A 19,377-nucleotide genomic window follows, 5' to 3' on the forward strand; every position below is an offset into this window, starting at 1 on the left:
AAGCAGTGGTATCAACGCAGAGTACTGATTGAAGATTTAAGGAGATATCGATCCTGACAATATCGAACATCGAAGTATGCAAGATTCGAGATGACTTGTTCGAAGATGAGTCGGAATAAAATGAAACAATGATGAAGAAAAATGGAAAGTGGAAAAAGATGACCGTGACGCGATGATTAACAATTACAAAAACGAGATGAAGTAAGGCGAGAATAAGAAAAGGAGAAAAAATGAGCTAATGACATTGACACTGACACCGACGACGAGGTTGACTATGACAAGGACTTTGGCGATAGTGATTGCGACGAAAGGATTAATAATCACGATGATGACTATGACAACGATCTTATCCGGAGAAACCGGAAAGATAAGTCTCACGGTCGAAAAAGCGAAAATAAAAAAAACAATAAAACGAGAGGTACGATGACAATGGTTACGTCCGTCGTGCGTTAGGAAGCATCTCCCTCGTAACAATCGTCATTACATCACGCAATCAGACGCAAGCAGCAGCACCCATATATAACTCTTAGGTGGTTTTAAGAAATAACATACACACATACGTAAACATAAATTTGGGCACGGCTTGTCGGGTGACGGTGGTACGATGTATGCTCGATTAATAAGGCGCAAAATAAAAGGTACTAAGCGGCAAATGGAAAAAAAAAAGAGAGAGAGAGAAAGAGCACACACATACACGGGCGCGCACGATATTTTCTCAGCTGCGACAACTGTGGCGGTGTCGATTTATCGACAGTGGTGTAGGAGTATGGAATTGGTGGTGTGCGATCGCGAGCTAGAAACGGGGGAAAAAAAAAAATAGACGAATGACGAAGTATAGAGAAGCACGGGGATGACGTCCTCTCACTCTCTTTCTCTCTGTCTATCTCAATCCGCTCCCCCCCCCCCCCTTGCCCTCCCTTCTTTCTCCCGTCTAATGTCTACTTGTCCATTTGTCCTGTGCCCCCGACGTTTCGAGCGCCAAAAGCCCACAAAAGTAGTAACCCCTGTGTGTCTGGTTCTGCCGCCAGGTCTGTTGGCCGGCAGCGGCGCGAGCGATGAGTTTCGATGCGAGCCGTGCAACAAAAACCTGACCTCCCTAACGCGGTTGAAGCGGCACATACAGAACGTGCACACCAGGCCCAGCAAGGAACCGATCTGTAACATCTGCAAGCGGGTTTACTCCAGTCTAAACAGTCTGCGCAACCACAAGAGCATCTACCACCGGCAGCACAACAAAAGCGAGCAGCAGAGAAAGGAAGTAGCGCAGATCTGCGAATGGCAGAGAGATCAGAGAGGAGAGCACATCGAGAGAAATTACTCTGTGCAGCAGCAGCAACAGCAGCAACAACAACAACAACAACAACAACAGCAACACCAGGCTCAGCAACATCCGCGATTGGGATGAGATTACTCCGCCTCTACCTCCGTCACCCGCGCTTTCTCTCTCTCTCCCTCTGACGTGATTTTCTCGATGTCGAGAGTGTACCGAGTGTTCAAATCGCATAGACCTACGTTACCGTTATTCTTACGGATAAAGGTTCGGTGTGATTTCGATTTCTGCGATCGCTGGCGATTGAAATACGTATTTCTCACTGTACAGTGGCTGTAGGTTGACGGATTCGAAATGTAGCTCGGATAATAATATCGTTATCGTATTCTCGAGGTACCTTAAGTATTTAACGAGGAATCGAGAGAAAGACCGATCGTACGATTCTGCGGTGATGTAAACGTGATTTTTAATGTAACGTCACGATTTGTTGTAAGCGTGAAGATATCACGAATGAAATCGAATCTCTTGAATCGGTTATAGTGCCGATGAAGCGGATTTAATTACGGTTTCGATACCGAATCATTTCCTATTCTTTCCAAGTGTTACTCCCGCGACAAAGTAGTCGTTTCTCGATGTCATTGCGTCGCGTTTGTGACGATTAGCGAAATCTGAATGAGCGACGTCTTGAAATGAAACACGTAACCGCGAAATTCGGGTGTGTCGCTTCGAGTACACGGGCGATATCGTAAAGTTGCATTGATATTTTTTATGAAAAAATAAAATAAAATGTCCCATAAGGTATATTATATTTGCATCTTTTGTAAATAGTGTTGCGTGAGACCGAACAGAGAAAAAAGTTTCGCGTAATCTAGAATCTGAGCGATTACTTATGTGATAGGCATAACTCCTTCGACTTTCGATTAGCTCAAGGGCCGCGATATTTGTTGTTATTTTTATATATTATTTATGTGACGAGAGCACACATACACGCACACATTACACACATATGACATATACACAAGATAATTGCAGACAATTTCTGTTTCTATTTATCGCCCTACGTGGCGGTACAAGAAAAAGGTGCGGTACAAAACGGGATAATAAAATATTATTTAATATATCTAATTTATTCGTAACTCCATATTCCTTTATAGAAAAGTTAGAAAATAGACTAATGCATCCTTTTTTTTCCCTCTCCCCGCCATTTCATTAATTTTCCTTCTTTCCTAATTCCCCATAATTTGACGATAAGATCGTCAAGATTTATAGAGATTTAAATATTTATACGACAATATCGCACACATGCGTTATTAATTCAATTTGCAACATTGACAAATTCCGCAATATTTAAACAAATGATTAATATTTCCGTATTTTTATGTAAATTTAATTTTGTTTTAAAAAGAAAAAAAAATAAATAGATATATCGCAAAAATTTTATTGATTTTTACAAAAAGAATTATCTTTGCATCCATTATTGCAAAAATTTTATTTGCTGAATATTAATTTCACTTTACAAAGAAATTATGAAAACATCCTCTGTCTTTGATAAACTATAAAGCAGTTTAAAATAGAGGGAAAAAAAAATATATAAGAAAATAAGAATCTCTTTATTTTGAGCTGTATGAGATATATATTGATCAAAGCCCATTGAAAGTGGAGAAAAACTTTTTTGTTAGAAAAATTTTTAAACTTCTACATATAATAAAAAAAAAAGCAAGTTAATATCGAGGTCTTAAAACGCAATTAGAAGAACCAGTTATATAAAGTACAAGTAATGTGATTTAACATATAGTTTTATAAGTATTACTACGATTTAATAGTTTCTCGAATTGTCCTAAATTCCAATGCTTTTTATTTTCTGCATGCTTATTTATCAGATTTATACATTAGAGTATTTGTTTTTGTATCCTCATATTAATCGCAATTTTTAAATAATGTATTTTTATTATTCTAGTGAATTTAATAAACACCATCGAAAAAAATAATGTGAGTGAAATAATCAAAGTTATTTACGAGTAAAGAGATGTGTTTTAAAAGATTATAATCGCCGAAAAATTAACGGTACACGCATATTTATATCGCATTTTTTAAAAAGGCACGTTTATTACAGTATTATTATTATTATTATTATTATTATATATATATAAACACAAATAAGATATATATTTTTTTACCTTCGAATTAATGTTATCATTATCTTTCCTACTTGATGTGTTGTAGTAATTGTTATCATCATTAACATTTTTCTCTATCGGCAAGTCTTTATATTATTGTTGCTGCTGCTATTGTCGCTCTTGCTACTGTTGCCTTTATACTATTATACTTTCTATTATGACCATTACTATTATTTTATATATATATATATATATATATATATATATATATATATATATAAAAGTTACCATTGTACCATTACTGTTGACACCAGAGATATTACTCCTTTTCCATCGAAAGTCAGTTAATATCCCGGAAGAAAGCGGTACATTTACTTTTACAGCTCGGAAAAAGGTATGTGCGGAATATTTCGTTGTTTGTTATAAGCTCGCTTGGAATCTTTCTTTTCTCTCGTCGAGCGTCCGTTTCTGTTTCACTCGGCATCCTGTCATATTAATATTTATTTGTTTTATAAGTATTCATAAATTTCAATAAGTACACGACAAAGTATAATTTACTGCCTCATCAATCATTTCTAGATTTCTTCTTGGTTAGCTTTAAGCCCAACGCTCGATCATGATTTATCAGATATAAAGCAGGACGAATGCTGAATTACATTGATAGTGAAAATCAAGTTATTTATATCCTCACGCTCGCATTCAATACCTCGATGATAGCAAACAGGCGATAATATAGTTGGCCCATTTTGAATTCTAACTATCAGATTTTTCGTTACCGCAAAGAACGAAATTACGTAAGAGGAATAAGGAGAAAGAGAGAGAAAGAAAGAAAGAAAGGAAGTAAAAATGAGACAATAATAGTGAAAGACATCGAGCACAAAGGAATGTACGTAAATTAAAAAAATTCGACTCAACCTCTTACACGGCACGAGAAAATTCGCAAAAAAATTGCATTATCGTCTCGGCGCGCGATGTATGATCGTCGCGTTTATTATGCATGACCAATGACAAACCAGAGCTCCGAGCCGCATTTTTAATATCTGCGGCTAATATGCAGCAGAAACAAGATATTCTCGAGCAATTACGTGGCTCGTAGGGATACTTCAACAGGCTGGTCTGTAAAAGTATCGATGGATATTCAGTAACTCTTTTCGATACCGCTGCCGATCTTGTTCACGATCGATTTCATTCCTTCCTTCTCCAAACCAATCTACTCTCGCTCATTACCTTTCCCGAATTGATCAATAATTGACTTGTAATTGACTGTCAGCGACGACCTCCTGTTTTTTTTTTTTCGGCCCTACTTGCCCATCAACTCCTATCCTCTCCCCCTCGTCTCTCTAGCCCTAATCATACAAGAATAATTAGCAGCGTATCGTAACTAATCTTGTCCAAGTGATATTAATAGCAGTCGTATCTTTGTTCTTGTTTGTTCCCGGTCCCGCTCGCTCGGCTATACGTTTGGCTCTGGTTCGTCATTGTTCTGTGTGTACCTACCCGCTACCTTCACGAACACGGACTTGCGCTGGGGGTCCATCCACACACGTGGCTCTCCGTGTGCCTCCTACACCACAAATATTGGTTCGTAATGGAAATATTTCTTTTTAATTGGGTGTCGATGCATATGTAACGGACTATGGTTACTTCATTTACTTTCTCTCTCTTTCTCTCTTTTTTCTCTCTTTCTTTCTTTCTTTCTTTTCTTTTTTTTGCATACTTTACGTTTTTTTTCTCCCTTTTGCGCTGGTTCATATATATGTATACTTTTTTTATATCTGCTTTTATATCTTATATCTATTCACATACGTGTTGTATCTATATTTTTATATTTTTTTCACGTACATATTTAATCTACTCTCTTCGTCGTATAATTTATCGACTTGCCGCGCTTCCATTTTTTTCCTATCCGCTATATTTATCAACTTACACATATAACTTCTTCGCTTTATGCTTGTCTATCGCTTTATAAAAAACATTCGACCATACTATTTCCGTTCTCTCACATTCACATTTCTTATCTCTCGCGTCTTGGACGATATCGCGCGCGTATTTTTGAACGGAAAAAAAAATCTCTCTTACGATCCGAATCTGAAAAATCCAACCGGCGCGCATCTATTTATTAATCCGCGCGGATCCCAGGTTCGCCCTCCGCCATCCTCGCGATGCGACTGTCGCATCCGTTACACGGTAGCCTGCTACCACCAGGTATCTGTTACACGTGCGACGTGTGCGGCAAAACCCTCTCTACGAAGCTCACCCTGAAACGGCACAAAGAGCAACAACACTTTCAGCCCCTGAACAGCGCGGTCTGCGCGCTTTGCCACAAGGTGTTCAGGACGCTCAACAGCCTGAACAATCACAAGAGCATCTACCACCGTAGGCAGCAGAAATAGAAGTGATCGCATACGCGCGTGTCTTACGTGCCAAGAGACACCACAAAACGAGCTTAATAGACACTTATAAAGGGTCTCTCGCGCTGTGCGACCGGGAGTGCGATTGAACCGGTCGTTATCAGGCAGCACGTGATCGTCCTCGTGAGAATCACGTCGTTCTCTTCGAATTCTTGCTGTCTGGTCAAGCGACGTCAAACGCGATTGGAAAGAGGAATGATTTCGGTCCGTACTTTCGATTCGTCGAAGGGCTCTATAATCTTACCGCGCATTTAACGCTGGATGTGGCCGTCCGATAGTCTGATTTTGTTTACTTTGATTCCTTAAAATTAACTACCCGCGCAATCGAAAATATTTATTATTGACCGTATAAAGTTTCCAACTGAAACACAAATACATTACGATGGAATATTGTGTCGGTTATATAATTGTCATAATTATTAAAATATTAAAAACGAAAGTAATTTGTGGCAATCTGGGAGGGAGCCGGGGTAGGGAGGATAATGTACAATGCGAGATGAGAATTAGACGGGCACGTTTAGCGGTGAATATGTGAGAGAACATATGCGGGCTTTCGGACTAGCAACGGACTGCCGATGTTTTGTATCGTATTACATCGGTCATAATGGGTTTGACATTTGGGACCAGTCTTGAAAAAGCACAAGATGTGTGAATTCTCTTTCTCCGCTCGATTATTCGAGGAAGATGCGATTGTCGAAGGCAACTCATCTTTTCGAAAGGACAATAGGAATCGAATGTTGCGCCATTGAGTGTTCATCGTGTTTGCGCGTGTCCTCAACATCTTCCTCGCATCTTTCCAGCTTGCTTGACAACACAATCTTCGTAAAAAAAAAAAAAAAAAAAAAAAATAAAGAAAAGCGAACGTCGTCTCGAGAAAATCAGTGCTTCCAGATACGAGTGTACGTGGTGGATATTGTTATTACGCGCGCGCGGATCAGAAATCGATAGAAAAGCTTTGTATGATCTCGCGCCATTATTTTAGATATATATCCCTATTTTTCTCTTTTATTTTCATGACCCTTCCGACATTATGACGAGACGGTGATATTAACGTTGATATCGCGCTCTCGAACTTTCAAAGAAAAGTTTTAGGATTTAATTAATTAACGAAGTTGCGATGGAAAAGAATGAGACTGACGGGAGTGCAATCGAATGATTCGACTTAGGATCGGTTCCCCCCCTCCCCCCCCCCTCCTTCCCTCCCCATCCTCGAATTGATTTTTCTACTCGACGCGTAATCCTCGAGTGCGCGTAATTGGCAAATGATTTGTTCGCACGCTATTCACGAAAGTGATCACTTAAATTTTGCACGTAAGATTCACGCATTGGCGTTATGATTTACGGGACCCAGTGCCAATGGATTAAAAAAAAAAAGAAAAAAAAATGTAGAAGAGTGTGTATAATCGTAATTTTATAATTACTTGTACTTATTTTTTTTTCCCGCAGTACGTTTCTCGTATATATTCTTTTCCTTTTCGTTAATATATCACGCGAAAATATTTTAATGATCGGTGGTAGCACGATATACCGTACGATAGACTGGATACGCGCGAATATGCTGGGTTCGATGATGACATTTCGGAGATTGACGATCGCAGTGTATAATCTCGTTGAGTTCAATTTCCGATGCTACAGATACAGTCGGTAATCCCTGTACCTTGCATCAATTATCGTGATTCCTTTCGAGAATAAACATGAAGCTCATTACGATGCGTCTGTAACGCAGAGATTTGAGATTCCGCCGTAATTATAGCTGTTTCAATCTCAAGATCGTTAGTTTGGGATTTAATCGTACTGACGCACTTTGCGCTAAAGCTTCGATATTATTTCGCAGCATAATAGGACAATCGGTGTCGAAACCATGTCAAGAGCGCTTATTGGCTATGAAACGCGAATTAATTTAGGCTTTATTAGTTAGATCGATATAACGCGAGGATGGATACGACTATTGGAGGAAAACTCTTAATGTCGGAAATACACAATCGTCCAACTAAGTATAGATAGAAGCGTCCAAAAATAAGTTTCGATAAGACTGCAAGCGAGTCCCGGCAATATGAGGCACTGCACATTCGAGAGTTTCGTTATTAAATATCGTCCGATTTGCATGGCTCGGATAGTTTGAAGAAAATGCGAAGAAAGATATTCACGGGCAGAAGAGGATAGATGAGATTTTAATTTGCTAGGGTTTGCGAGGGGATTTCTTATTCTTATACCATGATTCTTCGTCGTCGCTTGAATCGAGGAAAAAGAAAAATGAGAGAGATGCAATGGTTTAATATATACACGCATATATATTTTACTTTAATATATTCATTCCATATTAGATACTTTAGCGGGCTATCCTACATGGACTTACATATTCGTTTTTTTTTTTTGCGGTACCTAACGAATTTTACATAAAGTACCTTACTTTGTTATTATTTTATTAATTACCTAATATTATTATTATTATCACTCATATTATATATATTGCAATTATTATATATATTATTATTATTATCAATTATATATTAGTAATAATAGTATCGCTGTTAATATTGTTATTAATATTATTATTGGTATTATTACTATTACTAGATTCTTATTCTTATCGCGCTGTTGAGTTATGGTTGTTTCTGTTTCGCGTCGTATCTGGCTCTTTTTTTTTTTTTTATCCCCTCTTCCTGGAAAGAGCTTTCGCCGCTTTATTATAATATATTCCAAAGACAGAGAATACTCTACTTGCGTAATATCTGGCTGGAATATTTCATCCTATATATATTCTTTCCCGTCCATTTTGTGTTTTATGGCGCTTTAGAATGACTTTCATCGAACGAATCTCTCGAAAAGTTGCATCGCATTTTTTTTTTTATGGCTTTTTTGTGAGGAAAAGATCGTGTCATATCGAATCGCGCGGTTTGAAAATGCGACTTTGTCAGTTTGAGGACGAATGGACGGGAAGATGATGAAGAATGCGCGCTATAAACGCTCGAACAACACAAAAATCCAGAAAATCTTTGGTCTGAGCAAGATTTGAAATATTATAATAGAATCTTTTAAATGTTCTTATGATATTTTCTTGGAGTTTTGCATAATCTGGATGACTGATTACTCGCATTCTAAATAACTCACAGATAGACAGCCGTATACATATGCTTATCATCGTATAACCGCAAACGCTATATATTTTAATAGTGGCTCACACTTGATAAGATGCCTATATGACGACTGGGACATCACCATTTCGTGTCGCGCGAACAAAAAACAGACAGAATTAGGATTCACGAATGCACGTGCATCGGCCTAAAGCATGATTTTTGTGTGGTTCGGTTTAGAGAGAGGTGTACTTTTTTTTTGGGGGGGGGAGGATAATAAATTGCGCTTTGGATTCACGTTTTTTTTTTTTGTGGAACGTAAACGCACCAGTTGAGACGCGATAAGAGATGTCGAGAGCACAATCGCGAGCGAATGTGGGTCCACCACAATGCTGATGCGAGACGTCGGAGCGATACGATAGCAGCAATCGCAATTTATTACATCGATATCGCAATTCACTAAGATATTGCAATCTTGGACGAAATTGTAACATAGTCTGTATAGATACTGCGGGTCGATATCGCGTTGGAATATGAAATATCTCGCGACTCGCGACGGTCATTGAAATGGATCGAATCGCATGAAAAAGACAAGATTATCTTAAACCGGTGTACAGTTTAAAGTGAGACGAGAAAACAGCGCCTGTGTTATATTCTCCTTAATGAAATAGGTTCCTTGAGACTCATTCGAAATAGAAATGGAAATCGGGTAAGACTAAAAATCGATGTCGAATCGTTGGCATTGGCAAAAGGCTATTATCGAAGTGTATCGGACGCATGAGAGACTCTCGCGAGATTCTAGCGAAAGCCACGATTGATAAATAAATTTAATTCGCGACTAGAGAGAGTAAGCTCCAAGTTAGACTGTATTTAAGGCTGAATCATAATAAATCGTGATACGACTAAAGGCTCCGCAGCGTCAATTGGAATGTGATGAATGAATTACACTGAAGCTGTAGGATTATAAATAACGTGTATGTGATTGAAGTGATGAAAATGAACCTCATCGCGTTTCCTGTCTGTACAAGCATGTACTTTTTAGCCACCCTATAAAGTCTATATCCTGTTTAGCGTTTTTTCCACCGGCTGATTCGATTGAGAAGATATGCCATATTTTTCTCTATATCGCTACACGCGCGTGCGTGTGTGCGTGTATGTGTGTGTTGTGTGTGTGCGTGTGTGCGTGTCATCCGTCGATTCGCCCGATCGATTTGTATCCCGCCGGATCTTGGAATCTTCTCACCGATCGCGATCGTGTAAGTGTAAGGGAATTGTTACTCGACAATTGCATCGCGATTGGAGAAACAACGCACGTTGATAAACGAATACGTGACTATATATACATATATATTTTTTTGCAAAAAGTGCACGAAACCCCCCACCCCCCACAATAGACACACAACAGCCACGCGAATTCGATCCGAGTGACAAACTGATGCTCGCGTGTTGCACGAACATCGCACATCGATGCGTTCACGCACACTTGGGCTCGTATAGGCAATTTCTGACGCGAGTATACACGCACGTTAAATGCATTTATAGATAGGCTATGATAATTTATATTTAAAATATGTTTTGTGTGGTGGAGTGCATCGTTGCGTCGCGCGTATTTTTCGTCTCTTTCGCATTATAATACGCATTCATATCTTTTAAAACATTACGAAAATGTACATACTTTACAAAATCGTAATCGGTCAATTATTATCGTTAACATGTATATATATACATACACACATGTAATATGCTCAGCAAATTTTTAAAATCGATTAAAGGAAAGTTGTGGATAAGGATTTCATTTGATGCATGAAATTGCTTCTCCGATTTTTTGTTTCTTTTAATGTATCGGATTATACATTACTTGAATTAATAACAGTTAGTTCGGAAAACACTGAATTTTTATATTTAAAACAATTGCGTATTGCGTATTTGAGAGGTTTTTGAAAATATCTTTACGCTTTTGACGATTAAAGGGATGAAACTACGCGCGACATAAAATGCACACACACATACACACACACACATATACACATTAATACAGGTAATTTAAATAAGTAGAGTGAATTGGGGAGTTTAAAATAAAAGCAAAAAAAGATTGTTAAATCGAAAGAATGGAAAAGGATGAGGAAGAAGAACGAAGCTTTAAATTACGAGAATAACGAACACAATTTTATAGTGGTCAGGACAAGAAAGAACTGATATTGATAATATTTAAATTAGTAGATTTATTCGAAGAAACGAATTTGTGACTATTGTAAAAATGGCCAAATATAATTGCGAATATATATTATATATATATATATATATATATATATATATATATATATACATATACATATACAATATATTTATATGCGTGCGCTTGCGACGTGCCTGTGTACGTTCGTATATTACTTACACGTACAAATGTACACACGTATACGTGCATGCACACATATATACATATATTTGTCCTCCGATCAGCGGTCGGTGCGATATTATACGAATAATAAATTATTAATGAAATTAATGTAAATTTGACTGAATATTTAACTACAATTTATATATTAATAGAGATTTATTTGAGCGTCTTCTTTGTTTATTGTTCGTTTAATTCTTCGCTTTTGTGTTATTTTCCTGTAACACGCGATATCATGCAGCCAACAGATTACCACCGGTTTACGTTATATCGAAGACTTGTTAGTTTGGTATAAACAGGCTATTTAACGTCATTCTTCATTATCGTGTTTGGTTGCGTATCACTTTCAAGTAAAGATAGATGAAAATATTTGTGTAACATATGTATTGTACTATAAAGATTACTGACGGCAACGCGCGTTATCGAAGTGTTTTATGATTTACAAAAGGATATTGTGCAATTGAAGAAAATATCGCAATTATATTAAAGAAAATATTCGCTTTTATAAAAATATTTCAATCGTTAGTAATATAATGTAGGTATTTTCATCAGTCTTCCAAAAAAAAACAATCTTGTAAAAAAATAGAGTATCGCGAGATTCGTAAATTTCTTAATTAACGATTAACGTCTATATATATATATATATTATCGCATGATAGAAATATTATGTAAGTATTATAATAGTTTTTCAAATTTTTTCGTATAGTTTCTAGAGCCACGTAATATATTTCCCTTTATATTAGATTTGTGATAAAGAAGTTTCGTTCGCGATTAGCTTGAAAATGACGCGCGACAGAACACGAGATCTCTTCTTGAAATGCAAAAGCGGTGAGAGCGGTTCTGATTTTTTGATTAGACGTTGCTAATATACCTAATATACCAAGCTCCCGAGCACGAAAGACTGAAAATATTTGTTGATTCGCACGTGTCGCGGAAGGCCGTGTAGCTTCGCGAGAGAGAGAGAGAGAGAGAGAGAGAGAGAGAGAGAGAGATCCTTTTATCGCATCGGAAATTATATATATATATATAGGGAGACGCGTACGTTATATAAATCCGCGCAATAACCGACTGACCTAATTTGCGCTCGAGAGAGAAAATCATACATTACAAAGACGTTCCATTATATATCTATATATATCTATATTTACTATACATATATATGCACGCGTGTAATTTATTTCGCCGCTATCTGCGACACGATTGGATCGACGATTAATTTGGACTGATCCGTTGGACTGATGCGTGAAAATTGTTTGACTGATGTTACCAAATCGTTGCTTAAAACAAGTACCTAAATGATAAGTTAAAGAATTTATAAATTTTTATATAACGAAGGCGCGATATGCGGACAGGAGGATTGGCAGAAATCACCGCGTTGCAGAAATCGCGGGAAATCGGATAAGCCATTCGAAAGAAAGATATTCCCTTACGTTTTCTCCTTTCTTTTCTTATATTTTTTTATTTTTCTTCTTGCCGAGGGAGAAGAACGCGCACATATCCACCAATAGGTGTAATAATCGATATAATGTTAAGGTCGACTGTGTAGTACAACAATTGAGACGCTCGTAAAAACAAGCTTATACTCATATACTCATTTTCGACTTAATCCCAGTTCTTTTTTTTTTATATCTTCGTTTTTTTTCTCTCTCTCACCCTAGTTTTTCTTCTGATGACGAGCATGCGTGGGTTACGTGGTTGCTCGTCAAAGCACATACCATACATATGAGATTTATTTCCCCATAATGGAAAATTTTTCCGTTACTTCCATAGAATTAAATAATAAGCGCGATAGGACATCTTATTAAATACAGCTGTTAAAAAGGAAAAACAAAAAAAAAGAAAGAAAGAAAATAGAATGTGGCGAGAATTTTTTTCGCGTGACAGCTTTTTAACAATACAGTAAGTTTTTTAATTCCGTTAGTTACGTTACATGGTAGGATTACATTAAGATATCTACATAGATATCGAACAAGTAGCTTTCCCTCTTAATAACCGCACGCAATCGCCGACTATAAACGCGCAGAAGCAATGCAGAGTATAAGGAGTTTCAACTGTCCGAGAGTTTTGCACAATAAAAACTCGCAAATCTGTACAAAATATATCGGTTTATGAAAACAAAACAAAAAAAAAATTTCGAAAATAATTAGAAAAATTTTTATCATCTTTAAAAGATGATTCCGTTTCGGTACAAAACGTCACGCGTGATCACGTAGTATTTGCGCGTAAAAAAACACAAAATCTTTGCGAAACATCGATTAATGATGTAGTATAAAAAGTTTTGCACGTGCGTATCAGATAGAATGTAATATAACGAGACAGCACGACCAACATCTCTATATCATTCACAAATGCGAATTGCTCTTTGAACGAAAAATAGTGCGCTATCGCGTGATAATCCATTATATTATTTTACACACATAATGTCTTGATTTTTAATATATATATGTATGTATATATATATATATATATATATATATATATTAATTATGTATAATCATACGCCGTCGATGTCATCATGATGTCATCATTGCTATTATTATCGTTATTATCATTATTACGATTATTATTTTTATTATTATGTTGTCCAGCACACTGACCATCACCGTCATCGACACAGTTATATTATTATCATTATTATTATTATTATTATTATTATTATTATTATTTTCATCGCCATCAACATTACCGTTTGACATCGTAATTGTCCTTATTATCATTATTGCTATCCTTATTGCTACGATCCTTCTATTATTGTTATTATTATCGAATCCCTTCTTTTCGTTGTCACCAACGAATTATCATAATTAGTTTCGTTACTGAGTTTCGAGTGCTGTCATTACCGCTGCCGCGTTATCACTATGATCACTATTACACATTATCGCTACTGCCGCTACTATTGCTACTGCTATCACTATCTGCATCAATACGGTTACTACAACTCTCTTATTATTACAGCGATCGATTACTATGATTATTATATTATCACATTATTATTATTATTATTATTATTTTTAAGCAATATCAAATGCATTTTAATATATTTTCATTTTTATATACAATATAAGAAATGTACTCTATTTGGTTTAATAATTCGTTTGTGTGTTTTCACTTGTTTTTCTAGTCACCTATCCTCGATAAAAAAAAAAAAAAAAAAAAAAAAAAAAACACCAGATAAAAAAGTCATATTTACGTTACACTGCACCAGTTATTCAACGTATGTGAAAGTTTTGTCGCCAGTATTTAACAGCGAAATTGATTCTCTTTTTTTTTTTCAGCCGGAAGGTAAGTGATATCGATGCGTTATGATTTGACACATGCCCTACGCGGACATATCCCGTTATTCTGCTATTGATTAGCGTATCTTTGTAACGGATATATCATTAAACTACGACGCGTGCTAAGATAAATTAAACAAATCAACAAATTTTTTATTTCGAGTGCCGCAACCAAGCAACATTTTCTACAAGTAATTTTAATTTTCCAGCATCGGCGCTAATATACGTGTTAATCGCGTTAAAAGTTGATTACATATATTTATATACAAGATTGCGCCCCCCGATTGCACATCCGTGATGTTGTTTTGGGGGAAAAAAAAATGACAATCCGGTATCATTTTTGTTTAAACAATAGAAAATCATCTATACGAATTGATTAAATTTGAGATGTAATTTTTCAAAAAAGAATAAGGCCGAGATACAAACAACTATTAAATAAGAAAGAGGTATACCAAGTAAAGTAAAATAAAAAAAATATATATATATATACTATCAAATGTTAATAAAAGAAACAATCAATAATTTAAATAATATCTCTCAGAAAACATGATGAATGCATCGATTACTCAGAGATGAAGTATGTAAAAAAATAATCGTGTGTTTTTAGTATGAGAATTGCATATTGATACACTGTTTATATTTGTTTCATATTTCCTGTATTTTGCTTTTGTATTTTGGCCTTGTAAATCACATTCGCGCGCAATTGCGACAAAGATTGCGTTTCTATCCACCGATCGCATCGACGATCATTAATGCAAATAATGAATTTAAATATCATTTACAACGTTAGCATCGATCGCGTTCATCAGGACGCGCTGCCGTGAGGAGTACGAAGTAAGAACGATTCGTTTCGACGATCAGGAAGCACCTGACATAGCCATTTTCCATTTATCTCTGTCTCTCCAACAAAATACGTCTTTCTACTTATAGTATCTTCACAGAAAGAGAGAGAGAAAGAAAAAGAATCTTGCAAGAAATTTCTGTCGCGTGTATACATAAGAAACGGTGAGTAAGAGCAAGGACGAAGGAAGAGATGTATATAAAAATCGCGAAAAATCAAATTTGCTAAATCGGGGGGAACGCGACCGAGAAGATCCCCGAGATCTCGTCGATCATCAAGATACGAGAAATCGGGAGGGTCGAGGAGGCGAGGGGGAGATCGATTTAAAAAATCGCCGCGCGCAACCCGCCAGAATCACGCATATTTATTATACGTTTATGTTTACATTTATTTGTTTAGTTTTTTCGAGTTGCATGCTTTAAATGTCATCCAGAATGCTCAGTGTACCTACTCTCTCGTCGTCTCATTTCTCTCGTGTCTTGTTAGACTTCGTGTACACATTTGAGACCCGTCGAACAATGTACATGCATATTCGTAATATAAGTTGGCGGCACAACCACCAGCTTGTATACCATTTTACCTCCTGATACAAGATACATATATATATATATACGCGAATGTATGGCTCCATAGGCATGTTCCTACGTTCCATCCAGCGTTATCCGTACCATCTATTCTCACCCCCTTCTCACTCCCTTTCATCCTCTTATTATTTATTTCTCTAAGTTATTTAAGATATCCTTTCAAGTAAGATTATATTTTCAGCAAATCGAGATACGTTGCTAGAGGACTTTGAACAATTTATGGAAAATTATTCTCTGAAGCAATCATGGATTATGGTGATTAATGAGAAAGATCAGATCAACAAAACTTGCCACGTAATATACGTTAGATAATATATAGATTGGCGCGAAATTGTGTATTATAATTCCATATGATAATTCAATAAAATTTATCACACGAGACGCGGTACGCATTTACATTCGTTGAATGTTTGATAAATGATCGTTCTGTACGTAAAACTGCTTTATTATAACGTGCGTCAGAAAGTACGCGTTGTATCGCACATACGCGATAATCGCCGAGTGTAACGCAACCCTCTCCAACTATAGACTATGCGCAGTGACTTGCAAAATGCACGTTAACAACATTAGGGTCGAGAGTCCCTCGCGTAAGAGAAATTAAACGCACAAATTCGCATTCTGTGAAGTAATGTGCATCCGTCTCTTCCCCGCAATTCCCTCTCATACACACATGCATACATTCACATATGGTTTCACACGTGGCGCGAACGCCGTTTCGGCTCGTCGTCGTGTCCTCTCGTGCGTGTATGCGTGCGTATGCGAATTATTTCACGCATGTGCGTGCGCGCATCTCTTGTCCTATCCCTCTCACCGAATTAGCAGTAGTCGGAATTCCGAACAAGGCCAGAGGAGAGTCGCCATCAAAGAAAGTTCTTACTTCGTTCCCCACGAAGAGAAACAGCGCGCCGTCGATTCTTCCACATCTCCGAGTCCCACCCTCTTTTTGTTTCCAAGGATGCGCCATAACGCGCATAATTGCCTCTCTAACGACGCGCGAGTCCCGTTTTTAATGGATTCATTAATACGCGGGGCGTGATCTATGTAGAAGAAGGATAGAAGAAGAAGAAGAAGAAGAAGAAGAAGAGGAGGAAGTGGAAGCGAGAGGTAGATAGCGATGGGTGAAGAAAAGAATTGACTTCGGTCAGTCGCGCTGATCATTCAAGAGAGATATTTTCGTCAAATTTACTTTTTCTCAAACAATTTTTGAAGTTAAATTTCGAAATATGAATTTTGAAACCGTAAAATTTTCAATACATGATTTATCGGAATTTTTAATAACTTTAAATGCCACGTGCGTGTGTGTAAAAATTGATTAAAATTGCCGCGAGAATACCGCTCTTACGATTTATCGCGAAAAAGAAGAATGAGATAAAACGAGAGACTTTGCCGAGAGTACCGATTATGTAAAATTGGTTTAAACGTGGCGTATTCGAGTTGATGATATTCATTTATACTTATATACTTGCTATGAAACATCAATCGTCACAGAAGAGAGACAAATGATTATAAATTCTTCGAAATATATAGTGTGTTTCGAGTAGAAAATATATACCTATCGTTTTACGAACTTTGAAAGAATCCATCGAACGCCGTCGAGAAAAAAAGATACAAGCACAACACGAACGAAAGTAGCATCCGCGCGAACAAGAGGCATTTTCTTTCTTTTTTTTTTGTTTTGTTTTTATGGAGGGAGGGGGAGTGTCTCTCGCGGCCATTTTTTTTTTAATCTCGTGATATAGGGTTTAATAAGTGTGTTAGGGGTGTGCAGCTGCATGAGAGGTGCGTTGTTGTGTTTCAGTGTTCACCTCTATGACGGGGCTGACCTTGAACTCTCTGAGCACCCAGTCAGCGAAGAAGTTGTTCACCTGCCAACTGTGCGGCAAGGTACTATGCAGCAAAGCATCCCTGAAACGCCACGTTGCCGACAAACACGCCGAACGACAGGAGGAGTACAGATGCGTCATCTGCGAGCGGGTGTACTGCTCGCGTAATTCCCTGATGACCCATATATATACCTATCATAAGAGCAGGCCCGGCGACATTGACATTAAGTTCTTTTGAAGGTTTAGATAAGGTAGGGACCACCACACATACACATTCGCTATAAACATCTATGGCGCACAGCATTTCTCCAAGATTTTAACATAATCTCTCAAAACTCTCACCCTTATGCGACTTAACACACATGCGTATTCCTTTCCTCTCTCTCTCTCTTTCTTTCTCTTGCTATCTTACTCTTATTCTCTCTCTCTCTCTCTCTCTCTCTCTCTCTCTTTATTTATATTTTCTGTTTTCTCTTCTTCTTACGTACATATCCGCAAAATTACGAAAGCGCGCACGCTTATTTTCCTATCGTCAAGACTCCAGTTTCATATCCCTCATTTCTTTCTCTCGTATTCGCTTTCGCGCGTCGACCAAAGGTGTGTATCGTCTTCTCTCTCTCGTCGCCCCCAACCGAGAGAGCACCGAGAGAGCTTGCTTCCTCCTTCTTCGCGAGAATAGTGCATGCCACGGCGAGAAACCGGTCCCGGAGAGACTCGTTCACGCGGGTACATTTTCTTTCTCTTCCTGTTCGTCTTACGGTCGCCGCTTCTCTCGGCTCGCGTAACCGCTTTCTTTTCCTCTCATCCCGTCGTCCTTCGCGCCCCTTCGGTACCGTACGCGCCCGTCCGATCGTCTTCTTCCGGTATTCGCCGGTCCGTTATATCTGCTGTCAGTGACTCGAGAAACTCCGACGCATCAGTGAAGCGGCACATGCCGCGCCTACATCGGTCAATTGATAGCGGGAAAAAAGAATGCGCAGGCAAGCGGATACGGGCGGGGAGGCAAGAGGGAGGATGAGATTTTCTAAAAGTTTAACGAAGGAGAAACGAGTCTAGATAAAGGTCCGCGTCGACTTAACACATTTCAGATATATTTTAAATCTCTTTTCGATTACGTATGTTCTGCATTTGGGAAATATATTTTTTTTTTTTTTTTTTTTTTTTTTTTTACTAACATTATCTATTTAACAAACGTCTCTTTGGGGTTTCAACTGTGACGTTACACATAATAAAAGTTAAAATATCTGAATGTCGCTCGTATTATGTACTTTCGTGTAAATATATAACATATATAATGTTATTATTATATTATTAATGTCATCGTGAGATGCGATCGCAACAGTACTTTCATTTATTTCAGTCTACAACACGTGACGTTATATGATTAAAGATTAAAGATAAAGGAGAGAGCATCGAAGGTTTCATTTCTCTTTCATTTCTATATACGCGGAATTAATTTTATTATACATTTACAGCGTGCATAGATTGCGCAAAAATATTATTCCGCTGACATTTTTCGAATCGCTAAACAACATTGAAAATCATTATACTTACTTAATGTTTTTGCAGATTATCGATATTTCTGTT

The 19,377-nt window shown here is 37.4% G+C and overlaps 1 protein-coding gene across 22 annotated transcripts in view; it reads left to right on the forward strand.

Moving 5' to 3' along the window:
* The window catches only part of LOC138932386 (broad-complex core protein isoforms 1/2/3/4/5-like), a 64,813-nt gene that overhangs the window by 39,881 nt on the left and 5,555 nt on the right, over positions 1-19,377 (forward strand). For 16 of the 22 annotated variants that reach the window (XM_070294151.1, XM_070294161.1, XM_070294152.1 and 13 more), the window contains one exon: positions 1,029-2,595. The exons of 2 other annotated variants lie outside the window; for them this stretch is intronic. In XM_070294151.1, coding sequence (XP_070150252.1) covers positions 1,029-1,405 — 377 coding nt within the window. In that variant the 3' untranslated portion in view covers positions 1,406-2,595. Of the gene's footprint in view, positions 1-1,028; positions 2,596-5,526; positions 8,163-17,765; positions 18,042-19,377 lie in introns of those variants that run through there. 4 more of the 22 variants (XM_070294168.1, XM_070294171.1, XM_070294170.1 and 1 more) reach the window with 2 other exon arrangements.

This window comes from Polyergus mexicanus, unplaced genomic scaffold (assembly GCF_030449975.1).
Source record: "Polyergus mexicanus isolate NDT 795.1 unplaced genomic scaffold, iyPolMexi1.0 SCAF_4, whole genome shotgun sequence".
In the NCBI taxonomy this organism is placed as follows: domain Eukaryota; kingdom Metazoa; phylum Arthropoda; class Insecta; order Hymenoptera; family Formicidae; genus Polyergus; species Polyergus mexicanus.